This window comes from Carassius auratus, chromosome 46, assembly GCF_003368295.1.
Source record: "Carassius auratus strain Wakin chromosome 46, ASM336829v1, whole genome shotgun sequence".
Taxonomy (NCBI): domain Eukaryota; kingdom Metazoa; phylum Chordata; class Actinopteri; order Cypriniformes; family Cyprinidae; genus Carassius; species Carassius auratus.
In genome coordinates this window covers 19,200,140-19,211,408 of record NC_039288.1, presented here as the reverse complement: position 1 = coordinate 19,211,408, position 11,269 = coordinate 19,200,140, and the positions used below count along the sequence as shown (strand labels likewise).

The window sequence follows — 11,269 nt, the reverse complement described above, 5'->3', positions numbered from 1 at the left end:
TAAATAGCAAATAGTGCATGTCAACAATATTGCTATTACAAGCTAAAACACTCATTAATTCCTAATCTCAGGCACAATTAAAGGATTTGATATTCCTCTGCATCTCTCCTCCTCGGCTCCTTCTCTTCCGTCGTTCTGCTCGCTATGAAAAAGACAAAGATGCTCCGAGAGGTGCTGGATTGTGGGAGGAGAAGTCTTCTTCTCTCTCTTCATCTCTCGCCGGCGTTTGATTGACAAGCAGAACCAAAACAGAGCGATGCAAATAGCAGCAGGCTTTATGCCTGGCACTTTTGTCGCCCCATGCACAAACACATTATTAAAATAACCCCACTTTTCAACATGGTTTAATAAGCTACGGTTGTTAGCAGAACAAATGTACACCGCGCTAAAACACCAAGACTGGCACGAGACACAGGCTTAAAACGGATACATAATACGCTAATATAGCAGCGTGCCCACACGTGTGTGTTATTTATTTAATATGCCGTCTCCCACCCTTCACTTTTCTCAACGATTCACATTTTTCCCAGTACTTCCAAGATAAGTTGCATGGCAACAGACTAGCTGTAGTTTGCAGACCCCCCTCCATCCTCCTGCCCGACTTTCCAACAGCACAAAACTGCGACACAATTCAGGGAAAAGCACAGGAACCGAGGGGCAAAGGAAGGGGGAAGGGGGACGGCATGCAAATGCTCAAACCCTAAACAACACTCAAGTCTGAAGAAACAATAGCATGCATTGAAAACCCGAAGGCCTCGACTACAGACCGCTGTCTCTGCCCTCCATCTGGAGCATTGGGATCACGACTGCAATGCATCTGAACACAAATGCATGCTCCAAAAGCATGCACGGAGCGGGTAACTTCCTGAACGCACCTCCAGGGTCAAGGTCGTTAGTTGTTTGTGGCTGTACTGATTTATTTATTTGCAGCCTTCACCGCAGGAAACATTCATCAGAGGAGGAATTACAATCAGCTCTCGCGTGCAACCCAAGTGTTGCTCCAAAGCAAATCACATTACAACCCGCAATGCAATAAAATGTCACGTTTTATTAAAAAAGCACACTTTGAGAATACAAATCTCCACGTAGGAGAGCCTGCAGGTGCGGCGTCCATATTGCACAGATTATGCACGAGTGTGTTTGTGCGGAAAACAAGCCGAACGCTAACATCTGCCACAACAATCAAACTCACATCACAACGCAAAATTCCCACAGCCTGTGAACTGTGCATGTCACACACACACACACACACACACACACACACACCTGAAGTTAGCAGGTCGTGTTTTAAAAGAGCATCCTCACACTCACACACACACACACATTGCATTTTTAAACCAAGCTTATAATTACCCAGCGGGCCGTTGCACAAAACGACCCCTGGCAAAAACACAAGGTTGGGTTGCATTCGACATACTTGAGCCGGAGAAATGTCCGCTTCCCAGAGACGTCGGTCCGTTCTTCCCGCTGCTGACAGGAGGAGAAAACATCTACAAGACAATCACGACAACACATTAAGAACTTTTAAACCCATCCTAAATCAAAGAATATAAAAATGCATGCTAAACACAGCATAATGCATTGCTTTTCATCATAAATGCATGCAAGTTATATATTATATAAGGAATATTTTTGGATCTGTGGCTTCATAAAAACACATTTCCTGAGTGAAAACTTCCCAAAAGCATTTCTCACAGGATGCACATTTAGTTTTTTTTTTCAGATGAACCACTAGAATCTACTCTAAACTAACATTCCTTGTCAAAAATAATTCTGATGGAATTCCTCTCATCATGCGGAAGAAATGGGATCAAACTAGAATTGTTCAGAATTCCATTGGGATAGAATAGGAGTGACTCCAGAATTCCATTAGAAGCATTTTTAAAGGTTCAACACAACATTTATATGAATCTATTAAAGAAAAGGGAATAAAGACACAAGAAACGACTGAATGAATAAAGTGGGATATACTACCATTGATGTGGGGAACATTTTCAAATCGCTGTTTCGCATCTGGAAGACAACAGGATTACGCTTTTAAGCTTCTGCAACTTTCTTTCACATTTCAAATGCAATTTAAGAGTCGCAAGAGTCATCTTACAAGACTTCTACCGAATCATTTGCGCGCACAGAAACACATGAAATGTGACCAAACGAAACAAAGTGACTTACCGCGCTGAAATCCAGCAGATCACTCAGCTCTTTATCCGTCCCTAACGCGGACCTTCTCTGGTGATGATGATGATGCATTTTTAGAAATATCACATAAACCTAAAAACATGGAAACGGGTCGCGATGAGAAAACACCCGATCGGGAGGAGCGTGTCTGAGCTACACGTGCGCGCGCACACGCACGGACCCACGGCACGAGCGAGACCCAACTGCATGAAAAAGCCCCTGTGGATCAGAGCAACATTGTGCCACGAGCTGAAGCGGACGCGCAGATCGCGAGCAAAGTCTCTCCAAGTGTCCTTCCGGCGCGCGGCTTCAGCGATCCGAGCCAGGACGCGCGAGCACTAACTGCGGGGAACGTGGATTAAATAAACACGCGGATCTGCTCGTGGAGAGCTTCATTGACAGGACGGAGAAGGAGCGTTCAGCGCGCGCCGGATCAGTGTGCGCGCACAGACACCGACTGCAGGAGCGCTCCGGGAAAACTAACTTTGACTGCCACGAACTTATATTAAACACTTCACAGCTCGAGCGAGAGGGCGAAGGAGGTTTAGTTCGGGATATACCAGATTTAGTAATTACTGCATTTTTGTGCGCGCGTCCGAAAGCACAAATCACAGCTGAAAGGAGCTCAGAGTCAACTTTGGGTCACTTGATTTTTTTTTTTTTGTTTTTTTTTTTTGAAAAAGTATTATAATATAATATAAGTATTTTAATCACTTAGAACAAATAGGGGAAGGAAGAAAATAAAAGGAAGAAAAAAAAACGGATTCACTTTTGACCTTTCTGGATGTTTACCATAAAAAATAAAAAAAATATTAAGGAAAAAATAAATTTAAAAAGGCACATTTTTGAAGAGAGAAAAAAACGTTTTTAATCACTTTTGAGTTTTGGGGATATAAAAACATAAATGAATTAATAAATTATGGTAACAAAAATTTGAAAATAAAGAGGAAAAAATCACTTTTGACATTTTAAAAAATGAAAATACATTTTAAGAAAAATAAAAAGCAGAAAATATAATTAAAAAAAAAATGTTGATTTAATTTGCCCCTTAAATGTAAAGATTCAGCCCCTCATGCATATGCAAACAAGTAAAATGCAATCTGTAAAGACGGTCTTCTAACATGATTTTAATTGTTAGAGAATAAACAAAGAGTCCTTGATCTCGATTAAAAGCACTGCAGCATTTTCCCAAACACCTGTGGTGCTGCAACAGATTGTTCTGCATAATTGGAGAAGAATGGATGGTTTTCCACCAATGAATGTGCAAAGTCTGACAGATCACATTGAAACCATTACCTTGCTATGAAAGGTTCATCCAAAATATGTGTTTTGAACTTCTCACTTCCTGTTTGAATGCAGCGCCTCCTTGTGGTTTTGCAGATTCTGAAGTTGTAGATACAGTTGTATCTTCTTAGTCCTGAAGTGATTTAATGTGGAGAAGCATCACTGCATGTTCACGGCCAGATTTGTGTGACGTATCACTGATGAATAGTTTCAGAAACAAAAATAGGTCAAAAGCATTCTTCTCTATTGACATGCATTTAAAAAGCTATATATTTTGACTCGATAAAAATACAATTCTATGTAAAAAAGTGTTATATTATTATAAAAATAGAAATAGAAATATATAAGAATATTTCATTATATTGTAGTAGCTATAGCATAGTTTAATGTTTATAGGCTCTTTAAAAGTAAATTGAAACTTTTTTTCAGTGACCAAACCAAATTTTACTAAAATATGACTAAAATGTTTACAGCATAAAAAAATAAACAAATAAAAATAAAAAAGTTTTAGAACAGGACCACAAAATTGGCCATAATTCTATTTTGTATTTTATTAAGTTAAAATATGGGTCCGAATGCATCCTCCTCCATTGACATCCAATGGGAAAAAAAGCTAAATATTTTGACTTAATAAAATACACATATACATAAAAATAAATTTATTTGTTTATAAAAATATTAATAAATATATATAAGAATATTCCATTATATTATAGTAGATTTCAAAAAGTCTAATTTGTATATACTCTTAAAAACACTACTTGGTACAATTCTGCTTCAAAATAATGACTTAAAGGAATAGTTTACCCCAAAACATGAACATTAGCTGAAAATGTGCTCATCCTCATGCCATCCAAGATCAGGATGGGTTTGTTTCTTCATCAGGTTTGGAGAAATGCAGCAGTGAATGGGTGCCGTCAGAATGAGAGTCTAAATAGCTGATCAAAACAACATTTTGAGTAATTTTGGCAAATTTGTTTATCACATTGATTTAAGTAGAATAATATTGTACCATATTGATTAACAGCATGAAGTGCATTACACAATATATTACATTAAAGCGTCCAAAAGCTGGGGTTACTCTCCAGCACTGATTATGGATTCGTATTTTAGCCAAAGCAAAGATTTGAAGTTAAAAACCTCTTAATGATGTATTTTTTAGCTTTTGTCTTCTCCAGATGTTAACTGATGGACCGGAGTGGATTACTTATGATGCTTTTATCAGCTGTTTGGACTCTCATTCTGACGGCACCCATTCACTGCAATTAATTTTCGTTTTTGGGGCAACTATTCCTAGTCTGTTTCTCAAATAAGGCATCATGCACTCTCAGAAAAAAAGGTACAAAAGTTGTCACAGGGGAAGAATCTTTTTTAAAAGGCACACATTTTTACCTAAGAGTCCATATTTTGTACCTTAAAGGCACATATTAGCACCTAAAATTATAAATTTTCGTCGGAGTTTATCCCACAAATGTGTTATTGGATGTAAAATGCCAAGCAGATGTTCCTGCGGTCGGTACAGGTGCCACTAGAAAACAAACCCTGCCCAAGTTCAAGTGCGGGGCACATCTGCTCCCCTCCTGAAAAAAGAAAAGAAAAACAGGTTTGTCAAAATGAAAAGGTTCATAGAGCGAAATTAAACTAATGCTTCTCATTTAAGACTCAAAGGCCAGAATTGAAAGCTGCTTACTAAAATATTTCATAAGCTATTGTGTAAGCTGACAAATCACATATCAGTGGCCTGTTTTACCGAGCACATTATAATGCATATAACACAACAACAAATTCATAAATATATTGTGTGTATATTTAATGCAAATACTCTTAATGGACTGTTAATCTCTCTATAGGTTTGACATTAAGATTTTAAGAAGTAAGGCTAGTAAGGATTTTTTTTTGAAGAAGAAGAAGAATAAATGCAAAGATGCATTAAAAGTGATAAAAAGTGGTATTTATAATTTTACTAAATATTTATATTTAAAAAAATATATATTTTTTACTTAATAATAATCTAAATGTTTTCCAAAACATATGAAGCACTTTTTCTTTTTCTTTTTTTACAAACGAAAATTTAAAACATATATAAAAAAATAATAATAAATAAATAATAATAAATAAATTGTAAAAATATTTCACAATATTGCTGTTTTTACTGTATTTGTGATCAAATAAATTTAGGCTTGGTGAGCAGAAGAGACATATTTATTATTATTATTATTAAAAATATTACCGACCTCAAACTTTTGAATGATAGTATTTAACAAACAAACAAACAAACAAAAAATCTCAATATTTTTTCTCTGAAACGTTGAAACATTGGCAATTAGATTCAACATTTTTTATAGCTACAGTAAAAATGCTTAAAATTAGAAATTTTCCATGCTTTTTTCACTAAATCATATATAATGACTAAATGAACACTAAAAATAATATTTAATTATTTTCAACTACTGTAAACTGTATATAGATAGCAACATGACCTACATATATTTTTGCACATGAATCTTTGAATCAACTCTGAACTGATTCATGTAAATGAATCAACTTTACCAGTTTTGCTCTAAAGCAGTTTAATAAATAACACATTTAGCACAAATAATAAAATGCATTAAAAATACATTACATGCTGCTCAATTTTATTTATCAGCAGCAAACTTCATCACAAATATATGGTGCATATTCGATTGGCCAGCTGTAATCCGCGCGCGGGTCACCCGTCAATCACGATTATCGGGCGTCTGACAGGTTCTCCGCATCTCACAGGCCTGAAGCTGCTCATGAAGTGTCTGATAAAAGCGGGACCTACGCGTAAAGGCTGTTGAAAGGCAGGTCTGATACAGGAAAAGTGCGGGCTCAGCAGATAGGCCTCTTTTTGAAATACTCTTCCTTTTGGAAGAGCGCGCAGAAATAAACGAGTGCGCGCGCGGCCCGAGGCCTCAAAGGCTGGGCTTGATTCCGACGGCCATTCGCTGCGCTCCAGATGAAGGTTTATTTACTCTGGAGGGAGACGAAAGAGGAGAGGGCATCAGAAATGAGGTGCTGGGGTTACAGCTGAAGACATTTCCCGGATGTGGGTTAATCTATGACGCGACCTACACATTATCCATCCGCGCGCGCACATTTCTGCGCACTTTCCAGACCAGCAGAGCTTAAAACAAGACTTTAAAGCACGCAGCTCAGACAGGTGATGCTTTTACCTTGGGAGCATCATTTACTTTCTTAATTCTTATTGCTATTGAATTTTGCACATTACAAAAAAAAAATAATAATAATAAAAACTTCAAAATGTGCCGCATTTTACAGTATACAAATAACGTTTTTTTTTTATTTGTGCACGTTATTGCAAAGGAAAAAAAATGCTTCTAAATATACAGTATTTTCTAGAACAAAATTCACGTTTAATGTGTGTGTAATATTCCAAAAAAAGTAAGAATGTCTTTATAATCTTTCAACAAAATTTAGGCAATTTTCTTTGATATAACCTAAATCACGTTTTTTTTTTTTTTTTTTTTTTTTTTTTGCACGTTATTCAGAAAAGAAAACTTTCATAATCTGACATCAAAATGTAATTTACAAAATGTTAGATTTTCTTATTTTTGTACATTACAAAAAAAATTAAATGCCTTCATAATCTTTCATTGAAATGTTCTGTATTATCTAGAATGTCACGTTTTTTATTTGTGCATGTTATTCCAAAAAATTAAAATGTCTTTATAAAGTTCCATCAAAATGTATCAATATTTTGTCTCTTTTTTTAATTTGTGCACATTAGTTCATTTAAAATGTATTTAAAATATTGATTTAATATTTACAGTATTTTCCAGAATATGTCAAGTTTGTGTGTCTGTGTGTGTGTGTGTGTGTGTGTGTGTGCCACATTATTCCAAAAATTGTCTTCATAATCTTTAATAATAAAAACAAAAATCAGAATAAGTTATGTTTTATCATCTAAAACATGCTTTTTCATATTGTCTGTTTTTAATTGTTTGTTTCATTTTTGTTAGTTATTTTGTTTTTGTCTTTTTATTATTATTATTATTATTATTATTATTCTATATTAATTTGTTATTTTAGTACAACAACAAAAAAAGTCCTCTAAAATTGCGAGAATTCAGAAAAAAAGTCTAAATTGCAATTTAAACACAGAATTGCGGGATAAACTGAATCTTGTTTTTGTTTTTATTATTAGTAGTCAATATCATATCATCAATATCATTTTTAAGTTTTTGGTTTTAGTTATTTTATTACATCAATTTGATTTATTTTTTATGGTTTTAGTTGATGTTAATAACATAATTATTTACATCAACTTAAAAAAAAAATAGGGTTAAAAAAATATAACTTGATATAATTTTTTTTTACCATAAATAAAATAAACATTTACTAAAATAAAACTTCTTTTTTTTTTTTTTATCTATAGCTCCCAAGGCAACATTTCCCATTTTAATTAGTTTAACTTTCTACTATAATAGCAAACTAAAAGTGAAATAAATATTAATAAAAACTAGATATACATATAAATATTTAAGGGCCATAGAGTTACAGTGGGGTCCTAATAAAACACCAGAAATGCAAGAACAATACATTTACTATATACATTACAAATACATTACATACAATTATCTAATGCAACAATTTGTGTTATTATAATAAAATGAAATCAAAGGATTAATTAATGAATCAAAGTATTAATAAACACTTAAATTAACTTAAATGCACCCAAATAAACTGCAAAAAAATACAATAAAATAAAAATTCAAATGAAACAAAAATAACTGGGGATAAAATATAAAAATATAAATTTAAATTAAACAAAAGAAATAAAAAATATTTAAAATAAAATGACAAATTCAAAAACAAATAAATAACAAAACTGAATACAATTTTGAATTTTTTTTACTTTAAATGGAAACATTTTACTTTGTAAAAATCTCAGTTTAATTAGCAGAGGTTTTTTTTCTTTCTGTGCGATCAATAGACATGAATGTTTTTGGTTACATCCCTAGTGCTTCGTGCTTCAAGCATGAAAAGCGTTTGGTCAATATGATTAAGTTTGGGAAATACAATGTAAGTGATTTATTTTATGAACACAGTTGAAATTGTAAATACTTGTCAGTTTGGACATATGCGATCAATAAACATCAATGTTTCAGAATTTTGTTTAAATTCCTCTTACTTTGAGTTCTAAGCATAAAAAGTGTTTGGTAAATAAAGCTTGTTTTTAACATAATTCTTTTTTATCAATACAGATTGTTAAAACTTATTGAATTTGAATTAGCATAAGTTTTCTTTGTTTGTTTGCCATATGCGATCAATAAACATCAGTGTGTTCGATTCCTCGTGCTTTGAGCTCTAAGCATGAAAAGTGTTTGCTATAAATAAAGTTTGTAAAGTAATTATTTTTATCAAAGTGGACAACTCTTTCCACAAGAACCCCAGCTGTTCTAGTCCTCCCATGATGCACTGCTCCAAACATCAACACAATGAGTCAGTTCCCTTCCATGATTCCCAGGAATAAAACTCTCTTTAAATCACTGCAGGTTTTACTGTAGATCACGAAGATCAAACGCTGAAGACTGCATGCATGCAAGCTGTCAATCACACAGGTGCAAACACGCACAGGTGAGGCTGCAGGACTCAAATTCTCTATTTTTCATGCATCAAGCTTTTTTCTGCATGCATGCATGTTGCACATACTCTTGCATAAGTTTTTGGAGGCTCCACACACACTAGAAACACACATCTGTTTTGTTTAAAGCCTTTTTTTCTTCACATCCAGAAAGCACTTGGCACTTTGCTGATAATGAATGCAGCTGTAGGGGAAATACCAAAGCTCTCATAAACATTATTAAAACCATTAGTTGCTCTCTTCACACACACACACACACACACACACACACACACACACACACACACACACACTGGATGGCTCTAAAATAGTGCAAATCAAAAGTGCATGTTGGTTTTGAACTAATAATCTAAAAGGTTAATTGAAAGCATAGTGAACATGCTTAAGTTCTCCGGTGTTAAAATACTGAAAAAGGAGCCGGATTCCTGGAGATGTGCTTCAGCGGCTTACCCCAGGTGTCTGAGGAAGTCAATGCTGAGATCTTTGGTGCTTTCGGGTCAAACTTTATGGTTTATGTTTGCCAAACTGTCAAAAAATCCAAAAATTGCTAATTCTTGCACTGTTTTTTTTAAATGATAGTATGCTGATTTAGTTACTGCTTTGACATGACTACTGAAACTAAGGTCTGTCTCCAGAATCACACCAAGATTCCTGACTTGATTTTTAGTTGTTTGACCCCTAGAGTCAAGGTATGCATTCACCTTGAACACTTCATCTTTGTTTCCAAATGCAATGACTTCAGTTTTTTCTTTGTTTAACTGAAGATAGTTCTGGCACATCCAACTATTAATTTCATCAATGCATTGGCAGAGGGAGTCAATGGGGCTGTAGTCATTTGGAGATAAGGCTAGGTAAATCTGGGTATCATCAGCATAGCTGTGATAGGCAATTTGGTTCTTTCTCATTATTTGACTTAGTGGAAGCATATATAGGCTAAACAAGAGCGGTGCTAGGATCGAGCCTTGAGGGACTCCGCATGTCATGGACGTCCACTTAGACTTATGCTCTCCTAGACTCACATAATAGCCTCTTCCTTCTAAGTATGATCTGAACCATTTGAGTACCATCCCAGAAAGCCCAACCCAGTTTTCCAGTCTCTCTAGTAGTATGTTATGATCGACAGTGTCAAACGCAGCACTGAGATCTAACAATACCAGCACCCATATTTTACCAGTCACAATTTAAGCGAATATCATTTATTATCTTAATGAGTGCTGTCTCTCGGTCTAAAACCAGATTGAAAATTGTCCAGATATCCATTTGAGTTTAAGTATGTGTTCAGCTGCTTAAAAACGACCTTTTCTATAATTTTGCCTATTAAAGGAAGATTAGATATCGGTCTAAAATTGCTCAAAATGGTGTTATCAAGATTACTCTGAAGGTGATTTGTTTTTTGCACATTTATTGTGAGTAGGGGTTGCTCTTAATATTTATGCACAATGTAATTTAAACGTACTGTAAAATGTATTTGAAATAAAAATCTCTCTCTCTCTCTCTCTCTCTCTCTCTCTCTCTCTCTCTCTGTGTGTCTCTCTCTCTCTCTCTCTCTCTCTCGGAAACACAGTAAAGTGGGCCAAAGTTCAATAGGGTTGCTAAGTAACAGGCTTGTCAGCGCCTGGAGCTGATTGTCACGGCCTGCAGTGATGCCAGGATGCATCTCGGTGCCAACCAATGCCAACCGCGCCGCCATCTTCCTCCAGTGAGTTACCGGAGACAGCGTTCCTCATACAGTGGCCCCCGAGGGACACACCATTCCTGTGCTGAGAGGAAACACTGCAGAGAGAGAGACATCCATCAACAATCACATCTGTCCTGCTTCACAAACAAAGGACCAATAACCAGTGAAACAAAGTAACTTTCACCCCAAAAACTGTCTTTTTTTTATGTTCTCAAATTCAATTACAATAATAAGGGTAGGGTTATTATTGTTAAACGAAACCATTAAAAAATAATAATACTAATTAATAATAATACTAATACTAATAAAAAGTTAACTAAAACAAGATAACATTTGGCGAGACAATATTTCTCATTTTTTGTTAGTTTAAACACAAAGTAGTAAAATAACTATATGCAATAAATATATTTAACATATTAAAAACGAAACAGCTATATATAAAATAGAAATTAATAAAAGCAACAAAATCACTAATTTTAAGTAAAAAATACAAATAAAAA

At 34.7% G+C, this 11,269-nt stretch overlaps 1 protein-coding gene across 1 annotated transcript; it reads right to left on the bottom strand.

The window, feature by feature from the left end:
* Positions 1 to 329: 329 nt before the first annotated feature.
* On the bottom strand, positions 330 to 2,800 carry LOC113063779 (transcription factor 4-like). Its single transcript, XM_026234096.1, has 3 exons — positions 2,173 to 2,800; positions 1,975 to 2,013; positions 330 to 1,490 (listed from the first exon to the last, which is right to left on the bottom strand). The coding sequence occupies exons 1-3, from the start codon at positions 2,248 to 2,250 to the stop codon at positions 1,350 to 1,352; spliced, it is 258 nt and encodes an 85-aa protein (XP_026089881.1). The 5' UTR covers positions 2,251 to 2,800; the 3' UTR covers positions 330 to 1,349.
* Positions 2,801 to 11,269: the final 8,469 nt, after the last annotated feature.

Bases quoted from the DNA above. Each gene is read 5' to 3' on its own strand.
- LOC113063779 (XM_026234096.1), bottom strand. From the start codon at position 2,250: ATGCATCATCATCATCACCAGAGAAGGTCCGCGTTAGGGACGGATAAA. The intron at 2,014-2,172 runs GTAAGTCACTTT...GTTGTCTTCCAG, and splicing joins ATCTGCTGGATTTCAGCGCG to ATGCGAAACAGCGATTTGAA. The intron at 1,491-1,974 runs GTAGTATATCCC...ATTGTCTTGTAG, and splicing joins AAATGTTCCCCACATCAATG to ATGTTTTCTCCTCCTGTCAG.